This window comes from Gasterosteus aculeatus, chromosome 11, assembly GCF_964276395.1.
Source record: "Gasterosteus aculeatus chromosome 11, fGasAcu3.hap1.1, whole genome shotgun sequence".
Lineage (NCBI taxonomy): Eukaryota > Metazoa > Chordata > Actinopteri > Perciformes > Gasterosteidae > Gasterosteus > Gasterosteus aculeatus.
The window spans coordinates 5,223,791-5,248,079 of NC_135699.1; the positions used below are offsets into that span (position 1 = coordinate 5,223,791).

Sequence of the window (24,289 nt, forward strand, 5' to 3'; positions counted from 1 at the left end):
TATTGGATGCGTTGGTATTGAATCAAGAATTAAATTACACAAAATTAACCGAAATGTATTCAACATTTATCATGTATGAAATGCAATATCCTACAATCATAGCCAAACATTGATTTATTGAATCACATATCCATTGCCAACGATAGTCAAATATCTAAAAATGTTCTTTTACAGTACAGTTCACATACAAACATTACATGCAACACAGGAGAAAAGGCAACGGCATAGAAAGATGCCGTCAATAAGAAAACAAAATACAACAGTGAAAACTGTTTAATCATTTCATGAAAAATGTCTCATAATTATCAGCAAACTTAGCTAGAAATGGCAGGCAAAAAGAGATTGCGTCAGCACATAGACACAGCTGTGAGTCTTACACACACACACACACACACACACACACACAAACACACACACACACACACACACACACACACACACACACACACACACACACACACACACACACACACACACACACACACACACACACACACACACTAGAGTGAAGATCCCACTGCGCCTGAGGGTTGGTTTCTGTTCCAGCAGTTTCCTGTTCTTAATGTATATTTCCCTAAAGGGTTTCTTTTATCCCGTTTTATGAAAACCTAACATGTGACACTCCTTTCCCTCTATAAATAGATACCCACTTCATTGCGGTACTGGGAATTCCATTTTGAGCATCTTGTCGCTTTAACCAGATGATGATTTTTCTGTTACAGTCTTACTCACAGGAACGCTATGAAAACCTCACTAAAGCTGCAAATGCTTTCAAAATAATCACGGTTTTATCTTATAAAGGAACAAGGTGTCCACATTTCACAGCCCTGAAGAAACAATGCTGTAGATGAATCTGTACTTTGGAATACGGACAGAAACCCCCAGAATTTTGGTTCAGTACGGTTTAGAATTAGCTTGTCTGCTCATGGCTAATGCTGCAGAGGCATTCTCCTGAAAAGTAGCAGGACTTCAGCTCCTTGTACAACTTTTCTTCTACCTATCCCCTAGATTCTGTTTCTGTAGACTGAGTGACGTAAAACTGGCCAACAAATCGGTCACCTCATCCACCTAAAAAAAAAAAAAAAAGAAAGAAAAAAAAGAAACAACCACGTGTGAGTTTTGGGGAAATTGAAGTAAATTCACAAGAATAATCAATACATACGAAAAAGCAAACATTTAGCGAGTTACACCATGACTGATATTTATTCACAGAGTCTATAGGTCTCACCTGCTCTTTGGTGCGTGTGTGCCGCAGCTGTGTGGAAATGTGCTCGAGTCGCTCTTTAGCTTCACTCTGGCCCATTAAGTTCAGGTATTCCCTCAGCATTTGAATAATCTACAAGGGAAAGTCAAACGAAAAATGATTCAGCATTCATTCCATCTAAACGAATTAAGCATGATTTTTGCCGAAGATGAATCCAAAGCAGAAGCCGGGAAAATGAGGGCGTTCGATACCTGCGTGACTTCTCCTCTCAGCGTTTCTAAACTGCGTGAATCTCCCTCCTGCAGAATATTGAGTTTGGAGCGCGCTAGATGCAGGGGGGTCCTGCCTGCTCGGTCCAGGGCGTCCACACGGGCTCCTTGACCGAGAGAATAAGGGAACAAATTTCTCAGCTAAGTGTGTTGAACAGTTAATGGTCCATTTTGTTATATATCTGGCAACATTTAAAGGGGTTGGGACGCCAACCACCGAGGATGGGAAGCATTTGACGAGGCAGTTTCTGAGGAGACGTGCCGCCATGGTGAGTGGTTACAATCCTACACCTGAACTAGATTAAGTTAAATGCTATAGATTACTTTAAATTGGCCTATTTTGTTTGAAGCAGCCATTTTTAGGTGGGAAAATATGGCCAACAGATGTACAATTCAATTACACAACAGAACACCAAAATGAATGGCACTGGGGATCAGTTGAAACACTATTCTCAACCAGCAAACATATCAGACTGCCTTCTTCTACATGGAACCAGGGCAGCAGTGCTGCTTTATATCATGTTTATCATCGACTCAGTCAGAGTTTTTGATTGATATATATAATATATATATTATATATATACTGTACCCATATAAATATGCTCCTTCAGGGCAACAAACACCTTTAAAAGTCTATCCCGTGACCCTTTATCTTCAGCTAACTTACAACAACGAGATCTCATACAAAGGCAAGCGACATGTAAACAAAAAGGTCTCACCTCCTCTCAGCAGCGAGGTGATCACAGGCACATGGTTGGTACAGGCCGCTGCGGACACAGTTAAAAAGCAGCAAGTTGAGACACAAATAAAAGAACAAGCGGTCATGTCGTTCTGCATCTCTGCGTTAGCAGGTGCGGCGCGAAGCCGCTGCACTGCAGTGAGTCAGAGGGAAACCACAGTCATGTGCTTTTCAGACCACACTGCTGCAGGCTTTACAGGGAGAGTGTGATCGTTTTCTCTTACCCAGATGGAGGGGGGTATTTCCCAAACTGTCTCGCTGGTTTGGGTCAGCGCCGTTGCTCAGCAGCAATTGCACTACAGAGAGAGAGAGAGAACGACATTGGGAAATAATTAACTGTGACCGATAATAAAATACAGTGTAAAAGGAAGAAAATCATAAGAAGTTGCGTTGTACACAATTTTCCTATTAGAGAGTCGGGACGAGTTAATCACCAACCTACCGATGCTCTCGTTGCCATTGCAGGAAGAGAAGTGGAGGGCCGTCCTCCCCTTGTCGTCTGCCGCACACGGGTCGGTGTCATCTTGCAGGAGCTTTCGAACTGAAAAAAAACAAAAACACACAAAACTGATCACCTTTCACTCCACCTGCGAGGCATTTTACTGCACCCACCTCGCTGTTCATACCTGTGTCAATGTCGTTGCTGTTCGCTGCCTCCCTCAGTCTTTTCGCAGCTGTGGAGACACACATTGAAAATGACCGGTATGTAAATGTTGCTTTGGGTGGATGAATGGAATCTGATTGCATTTACATCAACAAACAAAGGCTCCTTTCACTGGGTTCACACTGTCAAGAGGGGGGGGGGGGGTGCAACTGTATACCTGCAGTGTACTGTTTACCAGGGCATGGTAGCAGGTTGTTACAAGACAGATGAGACAAGACAGCTACTGGGATCTTAATACTTCCTTCTGGTATTCTCTGCATTACACTGTGATAACTTCAGCCTGCCTGTGCAGGTATATCTAACTTACTCTGTATGTATTAAATCTACGTGCTCAGAGACCTAAATATGACACACACTCACACACACACACACACACACACACACACAGTTGTAATGTATAGGTAAAGCTGTCACTCACCGTAGATATCTTTCCCCATGGGCCCGAGGCTGCGGGCCACCTTGTGCTGCCGCCGGGCCCTCCTCCCCGTCATTTTCCCCATCTTGCTCGTCACCCCCCCGGCGCCCGCCTCCGCGCAGCCGGGCTCCCACAACAAGTGCAGGTACCGCAGTTCCTTCTCGTCTCTCTGTCCGACCTTACCCAACACCACTTTGCCATCCCCGGTCCCGGTCATCCCGAAGCCGAGAGCAGCGGGACCCTCGGGGTCCATCCTCTCCGGGCTGACGATGCCCCGCGGCTCCCTGCCCTCCGGCCCCTGCGCGTCGGCTTCGGGTCCGGGCTCCACCATGTACTCCCCCTCGGAGCTGGAGCGGTCGTTATCCGAGGCCGTCGCAACAATTGGGCTCCACCCGTCCATACTCTACGGTGACATGTGGATGCCGTGTTGGTGCTGCCTGCGTTCCTCACTGCGGCTGCCGAAGCAAACGGGAACCAACGCGGTCGTGTCGCGTAGGAACACCTCCGAATATCGCAGCCGCTCCGTCACGTCTCCTCAGAAACTGCCTCGTCAAAGGCTTCCCATCCTCGGTGGTTGGCAGTATATGGAAGCGCAGGGCACACTTCCTAAACAGCAGCAAAATGTCTCCTATTTCACAATGTTTCATTATCGCGGAGGTAAACTAGTAAAAGGCAAAGCCATTGTGCGGTTGACGGAGAGCTGGCCAATCAGGTTGCGTGTTGTTCGTTAAGCGCCTGTCCAATAGAATCTACGCAAACCAGGGAGCCAATCAAAGAGTCGTGTGCCTGGACCAATAACCGCGCATGCGCAGGTGTACAAAGAAAAGCTAGTCCATAAAACATATTTGGAATCCTTCTTTAATATACGTTTCATCGGGTAATACCATGTAAAATCAATAATACACACAAACTCACCCTTCCCCTATATGGCTTAAATAACATGTACATGATATGAAAATGTCATAATATTATATACAGTAGATTCAGGTTAGAAATAAAAAATAAGGGAACATTCAAGGGAAAAGGTCCCTTTCCAGTGATGCGCAGTTCCCAACCTGAGGGTTGGGTCCCCAATAGGTCCCGTGACGATGTGGGAGGAACTGTGAGATTATTACAAAATAAGGAAATATTCAGTTACACTTTACTGTAACAGTGAATTTCTTAATGGCACTTCTTCAGACACTTAAACATCAAAATAAAACAAAAAAACATTGACTCTTTGGTTGAATTTGTCAATCCAGATTTACAAATGACAAGGGTTTATAGATTGCCTCATTTTAAGGGGTCACAGGCCCAACACCTTTGGGAACCACTGATCATGGTATCAAGATATTTGTTCTCGTGGGGGGAAATATTCCAGGTGCTAGAGAAATGTAACACACACTCATTGCTCATCACAACAACTTGCAGTAGCAACATTTTTGGTTCCATTGCTTAAGATCTAGAACACTTATTTTTCTCATGTAACCACTGCCTTCAACACAATCAGAAGTCAAGTTTCAGTCCTGCAGAAATGGAGGCTCAAGCCTGTGCCAGGTGGGCAGGGAACGCGGGATCCGCCCCCGATGTGCCTTCATCCCGCACAGTGGGCATCGGGCCCCCGTCCTGATCACGCTGCCACAGCCGACTGTCGCGAGCGACACCCTGCCGCTTTAAGTAGCCCTGCTGACAAAACAGCGGCGGCTTGCGGTGGGCGAGGGACAAGCGGAAGCATGATTCTGAAAGACATGATAATAACGCGGGAATGAGTCAAACTACCACCTGTAATGATAGAGTAAATATATTCAGAAATTTGTGTGTAACTGGTATACAAAAATAGGATTTGCAGCAAAAAACTGGGCAGGTTTACCTGCATAGAAGGCCCTGAGGTCAGTCTGGACACAGTGCTCGAGGAAGCGCCGCAGCGGCTGAATATGCGATATGGGCGTCCCCCATTCTGTGAGGAAGTCCTCGACCATGTGGTGGATTGCCTTGGGCCTCGGTAAAGGCCAGCCGGGGGGACGGAGCTTCATTTCCTCATCTGGGAAAAAAGGAAACAGAACTCATATTAACTTTCAACCGGAGCTCCTTGCCTTTCATTAACTGCAGTAACTCGACCCTTTAGCGGCACAGTACTTCTACTCACCAGTGGGAAGCTTGTCATAGTAGTATAAAACCGGATGCAGAAAGTTTGATTTCCAAGCTGTGGTCCATTCGGTGTCAGCCCTGCCCCGCCCCAAGTAGTCAACTTTATTCTTCCCGTACTGCATGACCAGAACTATCAGTCCGTGCTTGGAGACCTCGTGGCCCGAGAGAGAGGAGAACCGAGGCAAGGCCTGGAGTGTGAACTCTTCCACGTATTCACAGCGAGAGCTTAGAGCCGGGCAGAGAAGAAAGCACCATGAAGAACACGGAAAGGTAACAACTGTATTTATACTTAATGAGCAAAGGTCAGGCAATATCATTTGAAATGAGAGTAAACAGGGAGTGACTTATACAGTGACTTTGATATTTCTTTATCTGTATGAGCTGTAGTTGCAATCAAACTGGCATTGCCTTCATTAGGTATCACTGCGTGTTAGAATATATTATCCTAACAAGCAGTGACGCCGCTGGTGACATCAAGACAGCACATTTACCCGCGTAGAAGGATAACATCTCCGAGAACCTCAAACATTTGGTACGGCCCAGAGGCCTCGTTGATCCGCTTCAGAATCCACGACTGCAGCTGCGTTGTCGATAGTTCTGTTGATTGCCACGGGTTACCGTGGTAACGCTGTTCAAGCACGCGATGTACAGACCGCACTGTGGTAAAAATATAAAAACACCAACAAAATTACATTTTAAATATATTTTTTGTACTTTAAATGCATATCCAATAGTCACAACACATGAACGCTATTGACTACTTGTCGCTGCCGTTGGAACCGGACCACGTCGATGAAGATGCGCAGGCTCTGGCAGAGAGGACACCTGGCGAGGCAGAAAACATTGTTCGGGCTTTCACCTGTGTAACGGAACCCGTGGACGAAGCCGCCGGCGGATGAGCGGTAGTCTCTGGAGTGAGCGGCGGTTCCCAGCACAAACAGACCGGGGGTGTTGTCCCCTTCATACCAGGCCGTCAGCCTCGGCAAGCGGCCTTTGGCGTTGTCGCTGTTCAGCGGGCGGGCCGAGCTGGGGAGACGGGAGGTCACAGAAGTTGAACCGACTGGGCTTTGACACACGTCCACTAGCACTCGAGGTTAACAGTAGTTCTCCACCTTTGGAATATACTGAAGTTGAATCGGAATCCGAGGCACGATATCACCCGGTCGTAGGGCTTGCGCATAGAGAAGTTGTCCAGTTGATACTCGAGGGTTTCCGCTCTTCTCGCATCGGAGCCGTTCTTCTCCTCCTGGTGTTGCAGGTACTTTTTTAAAGTCACACAGAACTTTGGCTTGTTCACTTTCTTCTTTGCGCCCGATCTGCTCCAGCCTTGCTCTTTAAGTTGAGTGATGGCTATTTTATCCAGAGGGATCTCCGCCAACCCGTCCAAGGACTTCAGCTGATATGTGTCGAGAAGATCATTGTTCACAGCTCTGAAAAGACAAAAACACAAGAGTTCACTTTACATTAAACAGTGTTGACATGCAAAACATTGAGGAAGAACCCCACCTGGGGCACACGTACCCGCTGGGTGACAAATATGCTGTAATAATACGAGATGTGTAAAGAAACAATAAACAAATGTATGTAGTGTGAAATCTGATGTTTGTCAATTCTTTCACTGTTGCCTTGAACATTTTACTGGTTTGCCCTGTCAACATGTCCATTGAAAGACTCTTAATTCTTCCAGAGCATCTTAAATAGAAAAAAAAGTTTAATTTCTTTGATGTTTAGAGATAAACAAACTGTTATGATAACCCATCAGTTACAAGCCTTCCATTATTTATATATTATAGCTCACTATAAATTGATAAGCAAGTTATAACAACTTGATACGAACCGAGAGCTTGAGCCTAGAATAATTCATCACTGAGTATGTTACTGAAACTCTCCATCCATCCATCTTCACACCGCTTATCCTGCACACAGGGCCGCTGGAGTCAATCCCAACCAACTTCTGGCGATAGGCCAGAATCAGTACGACCTGGTCCTATAATTTTTCTTTTTTTAAACGGCTGCCTTTTTACAAGAAACACATTCTAATTACTTCATGCTTCGATATCTTAGGATCCTCTACTTTCTGCATTGACCCCTATTCTTTAAAAATAATAATGAACATCATTTGGGGGTGTGACCAACAGGACAACAGAAAGGACCCAATCTTTAGCTCTACCTGAGATCTCCAACGTAATGTGTCTGCCAGGCCAGTCGAACGGGGTTGGAACTGAGCATGTGCACCAACTTGGCTCTTCCCGAGATGCTCTGGGCCGTTTCGAAAGCCGAGTTCCCCTTGCCCAGAATCAGTACGGCCTGGTCCTTGTAGTCCTCGGGATCGGTGGAGATGGACTCGTAGCCCTCGACCAGGTCGGAGCCGACAAACTCGACCCTCTGAGGAACCCACAGACCTGAGGCCACCAGGAGGACGCTGGGAGGGGAGTGGGAAGGGGATGGATAAACAACGTGCTTCACAATCAGAAAACAGAGACTTTAACCGTTGTCTTGGGTTCCAGTGTGGCGCAAATTACCTGCATGTGTAGTCCAACTCATGTTGATCGGTCAGGATGTATCTTCTGCCCTCGGGGGACCGCACTGCCCCGATTCTTCCGATGTCCACGCCGTACCGGACCCTCAGCCCCAGCTCCTTCTCGAACATGGACAAATAGACCGGGAAGGCGTCCGCCGGCGGGAAGAAATCTCTGCTCACCCTCTTCAACAGGAGGTCGGGTCTGTCGCTCAGCAGCGAGTTCCAGTCGTGGCGCATGTTGAACTCTCGGTTCTGGCTCCCCGTGTAGATCTTGTTGATACTGATGAGCTTCCTGTGCCTGGGGTACCTGGAGAAACAGAGCAGAGAACGGCCCCGTGTCAAAGGTGGATCAGCGGGGCAGGCGGGCGCCATTGGACAGGCCTTTCGTGAAGCGCCCTACTTGTTGAAGAAGCTGCCCGGCCCAGAGTTTCTCTCTAAGATGACGTAGTCCCTTTTTGCCCGGGAGAGGAAATATCCCATCTGCAGTCCCGAGGGCCCGGCACCGAGCACGCAGTAGTCATAGCGGCCGGTGCCGTTCTGCTGGCGGTCATCAGGAAAGCACTCGGTGCAGCCAATGAGGATGAGGAGGGTCAAATAAGGAAGGCTCGGATCCATGACCTGCTGGACGTGAAGCAATGTGGTAAACGTGTGGGGACAACTCAAATAAATGACTCAGAAAAAAATCCGTAGAGTATTGTTGTAGCATAAAGGATATTAACGCCTTATTACTCATATTATTTCACAAACCTTAACTGTAAATTGTGAAATATATGTTTCAAATGGAAACATTTGGAGGGCTTATGTTAGGAACATTTCAGGCTCATTCAATTGGGGGTTTTTTCCGCACAGAGAAAAGTGTCTTAAACATAATCTCACTACTTCTCTTTTGCTCCTAACCCGGGCACGCGCTTGTGTGTAGCGGATTGGAACATCTGTAAGAAGTACAAGTAACGTTAGCAAACCTCCACCGCGGGTCCCTGTTCCGGAGCACAGCGGCTACATCTCAGCTCCGCGTGCCTGCGACGTGGAACCAGAAGGGCGCCTCAACGACGTTATCCCTCTGCAGAGGATGCGGCGTCCCGATTCCGGTTCGGGTCCTGGTCCCGGTCCTCTGGAGCCAGACGTGAGCTCGCCTGAGGTTCTCCTACAAAAGCACGTAAGGTTCCCTTTTTATTTCAGTCGCTCCCTGCCACGCAGCGTCTGCGGTTAACCATCGATCGTACCTGTCGAGACGACTACATGTTTACTGTTTTGCGTTGTGCAGCGCGGTATGTGTGTGTGTGTGTGTGTGTGTGTGTGTGTGTGTGTGTGTGTGTGTGTGTGTGTGTGTGTGCACTCGTCTGAAATTCCACCGCCCCTCGTCAGACATCCGGAGCCAGTGGAGGGCTGCTTGCATAAGGGGCGTGGTTAGAGAATGCCATAGAACACTGCGGTCAACTCAGCAGACGCTTGAATTTTAGTGCCCGTATATGCGGAGTTTTACGGTATCAAACTTGGAATAAAGGCTATTTAAATAGCAAATTCCGGACAATGATAGAAGTACATGGTAAAAAATACATACAAGAGTAGTCAGAGAGAACTGTACAGATTTAGAGATTCCTTCAAAAAAAAGCTCTGTATTTGCAAGTTCAAAACAACATTTCTCTACATTTAAACTGTCGGACCTCTCTGACTACTAGGATGATCAATATAAGTCTTTTCACTGTACAGATTGAGATTTCTCCAAAGTAAAAGTCCTATTTTTGCAGGTTCAAACCACTATTTCTCCACATTTAAACTGCAATAAAAAACTCATTTCTCAATAATTCCAGACAAAGACCATTGTACCGAGAGGTGCAGATGAATCAGAGCCTCTTTGAACCAATCAGCAGCATTTTCTCTCATTTTGATAAACACCAGGTCTGCTTTTGAAGCTGAATGTGACTTGTCTTTTTGTTTCCTCTCCTGTTCATACATCTCTAAAACCCTCCCATGGTCACAGTGGTGAGGCTCGATTCTTCCTTAAGAGAGAGAAGCCAAAATATAGAACATTTGGACTTTTCCTCATAAGATTTGGCTTCACAAATGAATGACAAGATCCCAGCAGGTTCCCGTCATTTCCAGATTCATGTTTTAATAGTGCCAACTTCTTTAATTTAAGGGAAAAATGAAGAATGGCATGTCTATATTCAATTCTTATTGGCCTAATTCTGTGGTGTATTATTGTATTAATATTCTCTTACCCCATGATGACGCTGATGATGGTAATTATCTTTGTATGCAACCAGAGAGAAGATTGTTTCCATCAAATAAAATAAGTAGATACCGCCAATCAGTACCAACGTCTTGTAAATGTAGTCTGGAGTTTGTGTAAATGCGTCAGGCGAGTGATTGTGGCTGTCCGTTTTGTCTGAGTGCAACATGCAAATCTAAAAACTGAAGACACAGACCGGAGGAAAATGAGTATTTCTTGTTTAAAAATCACACTTTTACAGCTGCTATGAATTTCAGCTCCCCCCCAAAAAAAGCTTTTCACTCACTGACCATGGGTACCAGGTGCAGTAAGGCATCTCCAGTCAGTGAACCTGCAGCCCGGCTGATGCAGAACTGGATGCAATTGTGGAACACAGTGGTGCAAGAGGTACACAGCAGCACTACAATGCCAAACATGGATGTGAGGGTTATCAACACACTGGCAATGGTGGCACAGATGTATTCTACAGGAGAAGGAGAGAACACAAGAGGCGCAGGGAAGGTCAACAACGTCGAGAGCCCAGAAGACAAATATATGCAAAGTAAATGTAAAGCCTTTATTGAATCGGTCCATCCTGCCACGATGAAGGTGAACAGGACTCGGGGATCAGAACATTTTTTCTAAAACTGCATGCTGAGAGTCCTTTAAGTGGAACCTTTGCTCTTCATTTGTTTCTGGAAGGCCTTTCAGAACATGCACAGTTTTGCTTTGAAATACTGCGGTTGCTCGCGTATACTTAAAAACACACATACCTGTTTTAGGACACACGCTTACACACATGAGGAGGACATCCCAGCCCCTGGTCTATCCTACGGCAGGATGGAGTCCAAGCCCCAAACCACTTGGTAATATAAATATTCATGCCTGTTACAATAAAGCATTGTTAAAATTTCATAAAGTCTCTCCGGATTGAATTACAGCTGCCTTGAAGGACTGTGGTACATGTCCTGTTAACAAAGACAGATTCATAATATCTAGTAAAGACGTGCTAACTAAAGGAAAAACTTAAGCAGCTTAGTCGGAATCGGAGAGACTAGAAGATTTAGACATCGAAATTATAGAAGTCAGTTGATCTAGGTTAGAGAGGGCATCCGGAGGACAGGTCGGCACTGGTTGAAGGCAGGAGACCATCAATTTTCTCTTTGATAGTCAGAATCTTATCATTGAAGAAATTCATGAACTCGTTACTAGTGAGGTGCAAAGGAATACATGGCACAGAGCTGTGACTCTGTCAGTCTGGCTACAGTGCTGAAGAGAAACCTGGAGTTGTTTTTATTTTCTCTATTAACGATGAGTAATAAGATGCTCCTGCGTTACAGAGAGCCTTCTTATATGTTTTAAGGCTGTCTTGCCAAACTAGATCCTTCTGATTTGGTGGAACGCCATAATCGTTCAAGTTTCCGCACAGTTTGCTTTAGGTTCCGTGTTTGAGGGTTATACCAAGTGTGGGCGCCCGACCTCGCGGGGTAGGCCAAGGGGTCCCAGAGGAGAAGAGAGGCGGACGACAAGCGAAGTTAACAAAGGTTTATTATGAAAAATTAAACCGGGGGAGGAGAAAAGGGAGAGGAAAAACGATAACTCAAAAGCTCTTCACCGGGTCGGCCAGGGACATCAGGAGGCTTCGCCAGATTCCTCCTGGTGCAGAAAAGAGAGAATGTATTTCATTAGAACCGTCTCGTTTGAGGAACATCCCCTGGGTCTCACCCTCCTCGCGTTCCGGCTGTCTCGCTCGCTTGCTTTCTCCTCCGTGTCTCCGGGGAGGAAGGCTTAAAACAGGATCCCGATTGCCTGCGTGATTACCGACACCTGGGAGGGGAACTCAGTGACACCTGGGGTAGTACCGCCCTTCCACTACCATGCCTCTTGGTGGCCCTCTCCTGGCTGTTTCTCGCCACGTGGGGCACTGCTCACCGGCTGGACTCTCAAAGAGCCTGGAGCAGCATCGACAAAATGATCGATCTGGGACGGACTGAAGTTCTTCTGATATCTTGAGACGGGACACTGAACGTAGAGCAGAAGGAATAGCTTCTTTAAATGAGGTTACAGCGGTATCCGATAAGCGTCGACTGTAGAAACTCTTGGGAGGAGGAGATAACGGTAGTAGAGATCTAAAGGTTATCAGAAGATTGTCCGACAGGAGAGGTTTCTGTGGAAAAATTGTTCAATCCCAATCCCAAACACAAGAACCAAGTCGAGAGTGTGGTTAAAACAGTAAGTTGGTTTACTAACACTTTGACAGAAACCAATTGAATCTAATAATGAAAGAAATGCAGTACCAAGGCTGTCGTTGTCGACATCCACATGAATGTTAAAATCACCCACAATAATTTCCAAACTCGTTAAACTCGAAAATTCAGAAAGAAATTCAGAATAAGGACTTGGGGCCCGTACACAAAGATAACCGGCTGGATGATTTTTCAGGTTGGTTGCGAAAGACTGAATACCAGGCTTTTCAAATTAGCTGTAATCCACTTTAGGTTTAAAGTTTATTTAAAGGCAAGAGACATAAATAGCTGCAGCATAAATCGCGTGTCTTTATTTAGCATGCCCCAGAATTTGGAGACTTTCGGCGCATGTAGGCTGTAACAACAAGTAGGATAGGGTGTGAAATGTGTACTACAGCCCCCCCACACCGGTCAGCTCCCACCCATTGGCGTTGGATCTGTGGGAAACACTGATTCTATATATATATATTCTATTTAATATTCAAATTCTTGTGAGAAGCTTATGAAGGTCAAACATGTATTAAGTCATTGGAAGAAAGTTGTAAGATACATTTTAAGGGCTTACAATGAGTGCTGGTACTGTCATGTTATGGACGGATTTCATTCTGCTCTGCATCCTATAGTCAAGGTTGCCAACTTGTAGTGTTAGCATGTTCGCTGCGTGCTTAGTATGCTCGCTGCTAGCGTTAGCATGTAGCATTGAAACTGGTCCAAAGTGAATAATACTTTTTAATGCTTGTTTTATTTATTTACAGATGTCCACCGGCTCCTTTGTGGCATATAAAAAAGGAAATGGAGTTTGTTGTTGTATTTTAAAGAACATGGTTTATGTTATATTTATATTGTTGGTTAATGAATACAAATGCGTCGTTGCATGTGTCACATGGTCTTTGTGTTGTATGTGGAAACTTTTGATGTGTCACGGTGAGTATTTAACTGCTGCATATTTCATTGTCAGCATTCCCATGTTTACTGGACATTTCAAATACGGGACAATTGTAACAAAAGTGTCAAATGTGAAAAGAATTTCACTGACTTATGAAAGATGTTGATTACGTGATCACATTTAGACCTTATTTCAACAAGATTTGAAATATTGGCTTTTACTTTAAGCACTATAACATATACTGCTGTTTATTCTTTATTTTTATTTCACTATGAATACAGTGGGTGTTTGTATTTTTTCATAACAAGAAATATTTGTGTACATCAGGAATATATTTGTGAATCCTATGTGGTTTTTTGTTTATATATACGAAATGTTTGCGGAGAGTCGTTTACATCCAAACCACAAAATACACTTGTGAATCCTGCATAGTGTTAAGACCGATGTGACCGCTCACCATTTACCTCTTCAATAAATGTCAAAGAAATGATGGAAAAATATTGATTATTGGAAGCGGGAAAGGAGCATTGCCACTTTGTAGGCGTGGACCTTTAACTAAAAGTTAAAACCCCTACGACACTCACACAACATCTGACCTTTGCTTCACAGGGAGACACTTTCATGCCACACTTGATTTCTGCCATATCATGAAATCGGAGTTCCCCACAACATCCACACATCTGTCAGGTCATGTTTAAGCCGGAGCTGTGTGTCAGCAGTAACACTTCCCATGCAACTCGGCAGGCGCTGCACACCAGGCTGTATAAAAGAGCTGCGAGGACTCGGTGGACCTTTAGCTCCGCGGCGCTGACAAGAGGACCTGCCAGAAGACGCAGCTGTACGGAATATCCCAGTTTATGTCAGGTGTGTTTCAAACATTGACACATTTCTTGTTATTCATATTAAAATGTTTTTTAAGTTTACTAATTAACGCCAATCACTTGTCTGCTTAGATGGAGACCATGAAGAGTGCGAGGACCAACGAGACAGGGGACATTGGCAGGTAGGACAGTTTATTCTAAAGAGGCTTTCAACACAAAGAACCGTATGATTAGAGAGAATACAAGTTATATTTCCGGACGTTTAGCACATTTTTCCTTTTTGTGTCCCACGGTCAGTGATCTATCAGAGCAGGTCAAAGCCGCCACTAAGGACAGCCACGTCCGAGCTGAAAACACACAGCTGATGCTGAGCTACCAGAAGGGTGACATCACCCTGCCTCAGTACAAGGTGAGCGCTACACAATTTACACATCACACTTTTCTGCTGTTGGTTCCGTTTACATTGTTCAGAAGAAAGAAAGAAAATCTTTTTCTTCATGTCCCGGTCAGGTGCTGCTGTGTTCCCTCCACGAGATCTACAAAGCGCTGGAAGAGGAGCTAGACAGGAATTCTGCCCATCCCGCCGTCGCACCGATATACTTCCCTCAGGAACTCGCCCGTCTGGAGACCCTCGAGAGGGATCTGGAGCACTTCCTGGGGTCCGACTGGAGGAAGAAGGTGGTCGTTCCCGGAGCCACGCACAGATACCAACAGAGACTCCGACGGGTGAGCGGAGGGGAAGGAGCTCAGTCAACGTCGAGCACAGGCCTGTTGTGACACCATCTTGTGTGGTTGTCGTTTCATTTAACAGATTGGCAAAGAGAGGCCTGAGCTGTTGGTGGCCCATGCTTACACGCGTTACCTCGGCGACCTTTCGGGAGGTCAAGTGCTGGGGAAAATCACCCAGAAATCTCTAGGGCTGAGCAGCAAAGAGGGGCTTTCGTTTTTCTCTTTTCCCGGCGTGAGCAGCGCCAACCGCTTCAAGCAGCTGTACAGGAGCCGGATGAACAGCATCGAGCTGACGGAGGAGGAGAGGGCGGCGGTGCTGGAGGAGGCCGTCGCCGCCTTCGAGCTTAACATCCAGGTGAGCAAAAGAGGGATCACAGCGCAGATTTACCGTTTGCATGGACAGTGTGGCGGCAGTGACTTGTAATGGCATCCAGAATCCCCTTAATAGTCACACAGGAACTTGCAAAAAGAGAACTGAATCTGTCAACATTATCTTTTTTTTTTACGTCTATTCCTTCAGGTTTTTGATGACTTGCAGAAAATGTTGAGTGTCACAACCGAGATGGGGGACGGGTCAACGGTCAACGCCGGCCAAAAAACGTCTGCGTTCCCATCTTTACCCATCATGCACACCGTGGGATTGTGTGTGGCTCTCATCACTATTGGACTGGGAATCTACTCCTTGTAGATTTTGTGTGCACACGCAGTACTTTACCAACCAATTAATGCAACTTGTCTAATCTTTAAAGTATCAAATCACAGCTAAAACTAATTCTCAACTGTGACTATTAAAACCATCCTGCACTGTGAAACTCGTTTTACGATTCCTTTTTAATAAAAAAAACTTCTCTCTCTCAACGTATGAGTTGAAATAACTTATGAGCCTCACAGACTGTGAGGCTCGTAAGAGTGAGTTGTGGTTTTGGTATAAGAGTGACCATGTGAGAGGATGGATGACAGGGTGTGTGACTGAGGGTGAGTGTCCATATGACATATTAGTGATACTAGATGTGGCAAGAAACGGGTGTGGAAGAATACAACTGAGAATACTGGGGGAGTGTTCATATGACATTTGGGAGGTTACAGTAAATGATGGTGCAAGACTTCAACTGACACTATGCTTGACTTAGATTCAGACACAGATCCAGAGAGTAAGTACTTCAACAATGGGAGAAATTGTGACTACTACACGGAAAATCAGTTCAACGAAAAGTTTGGGTCAGAACACAATATAAAGATAATACACTTCAAGGGGGAGTTGCACTTTATGTTGATAGAAGACTTAAGTACAAGATTGTTGAAAGTATGACGGCTGCAATTGATGATATATGTGAATGTATTACTATTGAAATAGATATGGGGAAAAGGAAGAACATCATTGTCAGCTGTGCCTACCGGGCTCCCAACAATAGCATAGAGAAGTTCAAGGAGGTGATGGAGAGTATGGCTACAAACACCGAGCAAAAGGTAACTTTTCTCTGTGGCGATTACAACATCGATCTTCTGAATCCTAACAAACTAACACCGATAGAGAAATTCATGGATGCAATGTACAGCAAAAGCTTGTATCCTACTATTACTAAACCTAGTCGAATTACATTTCACTCTGCAACACTTATAGATAATATTTTTACTAATAACCTAATAGATAATATAGAAAGTGGATTATTATTAAATGATATTAGTGACCATCTGCCGGTGTTTTCATTCTACAGCGGTGCACCTAGGTTGGCTGAAAGGAATGAAATGATAGAAAGGAGATTAAGAACGGTTGACAATCTAAACAAGTTCAGAAATGAATTAAGTGCACAAAACTGGAGAAAGGTTTATGAGGCAGAGGAGGTTGATTATGCTTATGATTCCTTCCTGCAAACTTTTCTGATGTTATATGACAGATGCTGTCCAATTCAGCAAAGCAGAAAACGAGCAAATCGCTCAGATAAACCTTGGCTTACAAAGGGTCTGTTGAACGCCTGTAAAAAGAAGAACTTCTTATATAAAGAGTTTATCAAGAATAGAAATAAGGAGAAAGAAATGAAGTATTAAAGATATAAAAATAAATTAACTGATATTATGCGAAATTGTAAAAAGGATTATTATTGTAAACTACTAGATAAAAATAAAAATAATATAAAGGAAACATGGAAGATCTTAAATTCAGTTATAAGAAATCAATCGACCAGCTCTGGATTGCCAGAAGAAATTCTAGATAATGATAAGATTATTAATGACAAAAAGGAGATGGTAGAAGGCTTCAATAAATTCTTTGTAAATGTGGGCCCTAAACTAGAAGAGCAGATAAACCTTCCGCAAGGGGGATGCGTAGCACATTATTTGGGCAAGAGGAACCCAGATACTATCTTTCTGAAGGACACCCGATAAAAATGAAATTATAGCCATAGTTAATAACTTAAAAAAAAAAACATCAAGAGACTGGAATGGTAATCATATGACAATAGTAAAAGAAGTCATTATTAATATAGCAGATCCCCTAGCACATATCTGTAATGTTTCACTTCAAACGGGCTTCTTTCCAACCAAAATAAAAACTGCTAAGGTAATTCTGATTTTCAAAGAAGGTGAAAAAAACCTTTACAATAACTACAGACCAGTCTCCCTGCTTTCCCAATTTTCCAAAATTTTGGAAAAAATATTTGCTACAAGGATGGACAGTTTCATAGATAAACATGGATTACTCATAGATAGTCAATATGGTTTTAGGCCAAACCGATCAACATCATTGGCACTCATGGACTTAGTAGAAGAACTGACAAGCACAATAGATAACAAAAAGATGGCAATAGGGGTCTTCATAGATCTGAAGAAGGCATTTGACACAATAAACCATGATATACTGCTACACAAACTGGAAAGCTATGGGATCAGAGGGGTTGGACTAAATTGGGTACAAAGTTACATAGGACAAAGAAAACAGTTTGTACAGATAGGGGATAAGAAGTCCTCCTTAAGAAATATTACCTGTGGTGTGCCGCAAGGATCAATACTGGGTCCAAAACTATTTATTATTTATATAAATGATATAAGTAATGCTTCCAGGATCCTGAAAAATGTTATTTTTGCAGATGACACAAATGTATTCTGTGAAGGAGGGAACCTCGAACAGTTGTTGGAGGCGGTCTCGACTGAGTTAACCAAGCTGAAATTGTGGTTTGATATAAATAGATTATCACTTAATGTAAAGAAAACCAAATTTATGGTCTTTGGTAAAAGTAACACACAAGCAAACACACACATTGAACTAAAGATCGATAATATAAAAATCGAAAGGGTGTTTGAATAGTCCTTTCTAGGTGTAATGATAGACCACAAGCTCAGCTGCAGGCCACAGGTCACTCGTGTACACTCAAAATTGGCACGATGTGCAGGGATACTAGTCAGAGTCAGACATATATTGAATATACAATCACTGCATACACTATACTGTACACTCTTTGCCCCCTATTTGAGTTACTGTGTGGAAGTGTGGGGTAATACCTACAAAAGCACCCTACAGGCAATATGCACAATTAAAAAAAAAGCAATACGGATAGTTAATAAGGTGGGGTACTATGAACACACAAACACATTATTTCTGAAATTAAATATATTAAAATTTATGGACTTAACAGATTTTAAAACGTTACAGATTGTATTTAAAGCAAGAAACAGCCTACTCTCAGGAAACATTCAAAGTTGGTTTAGCGACAGACTAGGATAATTTAAGAGTGAGACTGAAACTGAGGCAACCAAAGGTGCACTCTACACTGAAAAGCAGGTGCATATCGGTCTGTGGGGTGAAGTTGTGGAACAACTTACCAGATAAGATCAAAGATTGTAAACATATTGCACAGTTCAAAAAACATCTTAAATTATACACATTAGCCAAATATGAGATCTGTGAAAATATTCAGTGACAGAAATTTAAATTGTATTTACTTGTGCGTGTGAGTATGCGTGCGTGTGTGCGTGTGAGAGAGAGTGTGTGTATGTATGTATGATATTAAAAGTAATATATACTAATTGAGAATATGGATAAGAGAGGGGTGGGTATCTATAAGCTTTTGCTTCCCTCTAATCCTTTTCTTGAACAAAAGGTGACTTTTCTAATTTTGTAGTCTATGTTGATTTTTACATTTTTTAATGTTTATATGTTCAAGAAATAAAATGCTTCAAAAAAAAAAACACTTTAATTTTTATTATTATTTTTTTACACATCATGCGGAAGCTTGATAACATTTGTGTGGCAGCGTTGTGGTTACAAGTAATCCGACAGCTGCTGCTCAAATGAAACCCAGATGCACGTGAATCCCCTCCAGACAGCGACCGAATACTCAAAGAGGTCCGTTGGGAAAGACAGAGTGCTGTGAACAGGCAAACATCAAACTATTTACATCAACAATGCTCCTGTCGGCGCACGGCTTGCTCTACTTGACTCTGTAGAGCACTTTCCTCTGCATGCGGTGCTGCAGCTCGCCCCTTCTCAACATCAGTTGCAGGACTTTATAGATGGCGTGCTCTGGATACTTCTGTTAAGAGGAAGACACAACCAGATAGGAGCGATGAGTCCTCAAATCAACAGAATAAAAAAAAAAGTTTTTTAAAAGTCATTGTTTTGTTAAAGATAGTTTTAGGTTGGATATTGTTGTACCGTTTAGTACTTAACTTTCCCTGAATATTTTGTAATATTAATATAATAATATTTAACGAACACTCGTAACCCTACGACAAAACTTTCTCTGTTTCTTCAGCAGCCGCGTTGGTGTGCCTCAAGGTTCTTTCCTTGGCTCCCTTGTATTTTCTATAAAAATACACCATCGTGGCTTGGTTTTTCTTAGTAGCCTCCACTGAATTCAGTCAAAATGTCCAGCTTCATTTGAAAGGTTTGAGATTTAGTGCATATACGTTTGTAGGAAACAAGCTCCAAATGTGTTTTGCCATTTGTTCGTCAACAATGGAGCGTTTGGCTTAAAATGACATGTTTTATTATGGAATAGTGCCATTCTTGACCACCATCATCATCATCATCTGGTGAGACAGACCTGTTTGGTGATGTCTTGGACGATGCTGTGCTCGGACACTTGAGAGCCAATAGCGAAGCGTCTCTTCATCTGCTTCTCAACGCGCGAGATCATTTCCTGGTCCTCCTGGGAAGTGAAGCCCTCCACTCCTGGTAGCAAAATGTGGTGCGAGAGATGTTGAGAATGGGGAAACATTTCCTGTCACGCGTCACCAAGTCGAACATGACTGCCAACACACACCTGAAAGGCTTCCAGACAGCGCAGCATCCAGTGTGGACACCTGGAAGAGTCGGAGGGCCTCGTCCACCTCTTCCTCTCCGGCCACAGCCTGGAGCTTCATCTTGGCCAGCGACTCTGCGATGCGCACGACGGCCTCCAGCTGCCTTGAAGAAGCAGACGCGCACACGTTCACTCACAGAACCCCCGTGTGACTAAAACGCAGGGGGGGGCGGGGGGGGGCAGAAGTCGGGGCTACGAATTCACCGCTGACGTGTCTAAGCGGGAGACTGGGTGTTTGAAAAGACAATACCTGACGGTGATGGGGATGGAGGGCCTTTTGTCGGACTCCCTTTCGTGCTCCCTTGCTCCGCTCCTCATCACCACGTACCGGTTCTTCAGCTTCTCGGCGGCCGCGGCGGAGAGCCGAGGGCCACACTTACTGCGGACATTCAGAACCCGGCATTGTGATCAGCCCCGTTCTTAAAGCCTCAAGACTGCTGCAGCTCGCGCGTTGACAGAGACTCACGTTCTGGAATAGGCGATGTATTTCTTGAAGGTGGCCAGTGGAATCTCACCCTCGACGCCCTCAGTCTGCGTCTGGGCGCTCAGGTGAACGTTCATCACGTGACGAGCAAGCGTCTATAGGGCGGAGTCATGCATTTTTTAAATTTTTTATTAAAAAGAGCCATCATGTTCCTCTCAATGACGCTGAATAAAAGCATGCGCCTCCTCACCATGTCCCGCTGATGGTCGTGGTGGTCTTTGATGATGAAGATCATGTCAAAACGGGACAGGATGGTTGGCATGAAGTCGATGTTGTCTTCCCCCTTCGTGTCGTCCCAGCGGCCGAACACAGAGTTGGCGGCGGCCAGCACGGAGCAGCGAGAGTTCAGGGTGGTGGTGATGCCCGCCTGCAGGGGGTTGTCAAAGTGTAACGTTCCCCCGGTAACACACTAAAAAACGACATTGGGTCTTAACGAATGGGTCAGTACCTTGGCAATGGAAATGGTCTGTTGCTCCATGGCTTCGTGAATGGCCACTCGGTCGTCCTCTCGCATCTGAATAACATTTCAATGAATGAAATGTGTCCCTTGGACACGAATAAGGTGGAATAGCCTCCTTCTCCCACACAAAACCGCCTCTTTTACCTTGTCGAACTCGTCGATGCACACGACTCCGCCATCGGCCAGCACCATGGCCCCTCCCTCCATGATGAACCCGCGGGTGTGGGGGTCCCTCAGCACAGAGGCGGTCAGACCCGCGGCACTGCTGCCTTTCCCCGAGGTATACACCTGGGCGGAGCACGACAGAGAGTCGGCATTAGTGAGCGAACAGCTCGCAACGAATTTAGGGAAACTGAAGAGGATGGTTACCCCGATAGGCGAGCACCTCTCCACAAACTTCAGCAGCTGGGACTTGGCCGTGCCAGGATCTCCCAGCATCAGGAGGTTGATGTCCCCCCTGCGAGTGAGTCCGTCGGGAAGCCTGAAGAGACGGGGGGGCAGCTCGGGGCGTTACTAAACAGGCGCGGGGGGAAGGGGAAGGGTCTCATCGCCGAAGCCAAACCCCCGTAGCCTCACCTCTTCCTTGAACCCCCAAACAGCAGACAGGTGATGGCCTTTTTCAGATCTTCGCTGCCGTAGATGGAGGGAGCTACGGAGCGGGCCAGGGAGCCGTAAACGTTTGGCGAGGCGGACAGCGCTCTCAGCTCCTCCTCCTCCTGTGGGGTGACCGAGCCAGTCGCGCCACGTCCTGGAAGGAGACAAACACATGTGGAATCCAGTGCGTCACACTTTTCTTGTTTTTGTTTGTTGTTGCAGAAAGCCAACCCTACCTGCTCCTTCCGTGTCCACCTGGATGCCAACCACTCGCAGGTAGGACGCACGGATGCCCACGCCGGAACTCTTCTCTCTGCCATGGGGCTTCACGGCGGCCATCTTCTTGATGGAGTAGATACCCACGATGGTCACTCGGTTGCCCGGGACCACGCGGTCACACAGATACCTGGAGGGGGGGGGGGGCGAGGAGAAGGGGAACAGCTTGAACCAACAAGCCGTCACACTTCATTGGCGCCACTGGCTTGAGTGCGCGTCGTTTACCGGTCGCAGTAGAGCTGCATGTGACGGGGCATCTCTCCGTGAGGCACGGCGTCCGGGGACTCCTGCAGGCGCAGCGTCTGGAAGTCAACGCAAACGCAGCGGTCCGGGATGATGAAGTAGGGGTCAACGGGACACTTTGCCCTTCCAGGATTCTCTCTGTGCAAAAAGAGAGCGAGAGAAAAAGGGCAAACGACAAGGAAAATTAAACCGGGGGGGGAACATCGGACTCTTGTGCTGGCCTTTTGTCAGCGCTGAGGCGGTCGCACTCACTGATTGCACTTGCGTGGCAGGGCGTAACCCTGCAGGCCCGGGGGCAGAGGGATGTTGTTGATGAGGTGGCGACAGCTGCGGCACTGCAGACACACCTTGGTGGCCTTCGCCCTCACTGGCGTGGCCGAGATGATGATGCCGTGCACCTTCACCAGACGGGACACCTGCTCCGACTACGAGGGGGAGAGGGAAACGTGAGATGCGATCAGCTGGCCGACGACAGCGAGACACAAAAAATGAAAAAAGGGGGGGGCCCGTTGGGTACCTTGAGGCCACGGATGGAGGCGTGATGCGCGTCGCTCCTCAGCATGACCTGGATGTCCTGGACGGTCTCCTCCCCCACGGGCCGGGGGCGGGTCACCTCGTCGGCCAACTCCTTCGCAGCTTCCTCCAGCTGTAAGTTAGAGCAAATTATTAAGGAGGAGAGAATATTGTGTAGAAGAGTTATCGTTTTACTTTCATCACATAAGACTCACCATCGGCAGGTTCTCCGATGGCACCTTGTAGAGACAGTCTGACAGGTCCTCGTCAAAGCTGGCCAGATCCTCCATCTCCACCTCCACCCAGTACTCCCCCAGTGTGTAGTGTCTCTTCAGCTCATCTCTGAATTGGAAACAATTGTTTAGAATAACAGGAACCGCACCAGAGTCATCTCAACAAATTTGTTAGTTAAAAACCGGCACTTCTGTAGTTTTCGTTTACCACTAAATGCATGTTGAGCTCCAGAAATGCAGGAAACAACATTTCCCACAATTCTCTTCTTTTGCTTTCAAGCTACACACAACGCTGTCAAGCAGGCCCAAAGGGGGGTGACTGTGATGACATCATCAAGGTGCTGAGCAGCACATTTTAATTAATACCACATGTTAAGTGGATAACCATTTGTTTAATATTGATTCCTGCTTCATCGCTGTTATTCCAGGCAGTTTGTACAGCAACGTTATTGGTGCATATCCTTATCCTTCTTGTTAGGAGAGGATTGCATTCATCCACCTGTAAGTCCATCTCCTCACCCTGAACTCACCTGTATTTATAGGTGAAGCCCGTGCGGTCAGTACCCACTCGGAATTGGCGGAGGAACTCACGGAACCGTTTCTTGATCTGGATCTTCTTCAGTCCGCCTTCATCCCCGCCGTGTCCGTCGCCACCTCCGAAGCTGTCGCTGTAGTAAACTCCCGGGTCGTCAAAGCCGGACATACTAAACCAGTTCTCTGAGCTACTGGAGACGGAATGAAACCGGACTAGTTTCTTAATCAAGAGACAAAAACACGGATGGATGTAAACTGCAGGAGACGAAGCTGCTCTGTGTGCGCGTGTTACGTGGGCAAAAACACTGCAACTCTTTCCCGTCTTTTTCCCGCGCCTGGCGTCTGGCAACGCCCCTATGCGGTGCTCTGATTGGCTGTAATCGTTAGGACCTGCTGCTATTGGTAGAGGTGGCTTTACGGAGGGGCGCCTGCGACGGAAAGGCGGGGTTTGTGAAGCCTGGTGGCGGGAAAAAGACACCAGGAGGAGGAGGAGGAGGAAGCGTGGGGGCAAGAAGCGGCCATGCGCCACAGAACAATGAATACAACGACAAAGTGCAATCGTAGTTAGACCAAAACACACATTTACAACCGGCAATGAGTACAGCGCTTCTCCGTAAGGAAGCTCTTTTGATTTGAGTGTTTAAAGTAATTGGACAAAGTGGAAATAGTCTCAGCAAATAAGTTTAGTTTGAGAAACTTGGTGTTGATGTGGAATGGCAGATGTGTGGTAAGACATCGTACAAGGATTTCATGTAATACCAATGTCAACATAATACCCTCCAGTTTCTTAAACCACCACAGGAGATTCGGAGGTTATTTGCT

At 45.7% G+C, this 24,289-nt stretch overlaps 4 protein-coding genes across 6 annotated transcripts; 1 reads left to right on the forward strand and 3 right to left on the reverse strand.

Moving 5' to 3' along the window:
* Positions 1 to 96: 96 nt before the first annotated feature.
* On the reverse strand, positions 97 to 4,004 carry ankrd54 (ankyrin repeat domain 54). Its single transcript, XM_040190532.2, has 8 exons — positions 3,295 to 4,004; positions 2,839 to 2,886; positions 2,655 to 2,753; positions 2,437 to 2,508; positions 2,193 to 2,240; positions 1,456 to 1,580; positions 1,229 to 1,336; positions 97 to 1,068 (listed from the first exon to the last, which is right to left on the reverse strand). Exons 1-8 carry the CDS (start codon positions 3,689 to 3,691, stop codon positions 994 to 996), a joined length of 972 nt encoding a protein of 323 aa, XP_040046466.2. The 5' UTR covers positions 3,692 to 4,004; the 3' UTR covers positions 97 to 993.
* Positions 4,005 to 4,133: 129 nt separating this feature from the next.
* foxred2 (FAD-dependent oxidoreductase domain containing 2) lies at positions 4,134 to 9,335 on the reverse strand. 3 transcript variants are annotated; one of them, XM_078084576.1, is made up of 11 exons: positions 9,163 to 9,319; positions 8,902 to 9,083; positions 8,340 to 8,557; positions 7,941 to 8,246; positions 7,589 to 7,840; positions 6,531 to 6,848; positions 6,278 to 6,444; positions 5,910 to 6,075; positions 5,417 to 5,643; positions 5,141 to 5,311; positions 4,134 to 5,009 (listed from the first exon to the last, which is right to left on the reverse strand). In XM_078084576.1, the coding sequence occupies exons 3-11, from the start codon at positions 8,552 to 8,554 to the stop codon at positions 4,813 to 4,815; spliced, it is 2,019 nt and encodes a 672-aa protein (XP_077940702.1). In that variant the 5' UTR covers positions 8,555 to 8,557; positions 8,902 to 9,083; positions 9,163 to 9,319; the 3' UTR covers positions 4,134 to 4,812. The 3 variants fall into 3 exon arrangements, with proteins under 3 accessions (XP_077940702.1, XP_077940703.1, XP_040046462.2); XM_078084577.1 differs by having other exon boundaries at positions 8,340 to 8,560; XM_040190528.2 differs by having other exon boundaries at positions 8,340 to 8,560; positions 8,902 to 9,335.
* A 4,623-nt stretch (positions 9,336 to 13,958) lies between these two features.
* On the forward strand, positions 13,959 to 15,691 carry hmox1a (heme oxygenase 1a). Its single transcript, XM_040191910.2, has 6 exons — positions 13,959 to 14,147; positions 14,237 to 14,286; positions 14,402 to 14,513; positions 14,615 to 14,830; positions 14,916 to 15,188; positions 15,354 to 15,691. Exons 1-6 carry the CDS (start codon positions 13,974 to 13,976, stop codon positions 15,519 to 15,521), a joined length of 993 nt encoding a protein of 330 aa, XP_040047844.2. The 5' UTR covers positions 13,959 to 13,973; the 3' UTR covers positions 15,522 to 15,691.
* A 3,322-nt stretch (positions 15,692 to 19,013) lies between these two features.
* mcm5 (minichromosome maintenance complex component 5) lies at positions 19,014 to 23,817 on the reverse strand. Its single transcript, XM_078084578.1, has 16 exons — positions 23,464 to 23,817; positions 22,916 to 23,042; positions 22,705 to 22,833; positions 22,440 to 22,612; positions 22,170 to 22,325; positions 21,905 to 22,074; positions 21,651 to 21,822; positions 21,444 to 21,555; positions 21,219 to 21,362; positions 21,063 to 21,128; positions 20,805 to 20,981; positions 20,597 to 20,709; positions 20,381 to 20,509; positions 20,092 to 20,234; positions 19,873 to 20,000; positions 19,014 to 19,359 (listed from the first exon to the last, which is right to left on the reverse strand). Exons 1-16 carry the CDS (start codon positions 23,634 to 23,636, stop codon positions 19,258 to 19,260), a joined length of 2,214 nt encoding a protein of 737 aa, XP_077940704.1. The 5' UTR covers positions 23,637 to 23,817; the 3' UTR covers positions 19,014 to 19,257.
* Between the last annotated feature and the right edge of the window lie 472 nt (positions 23,818 to 24,289).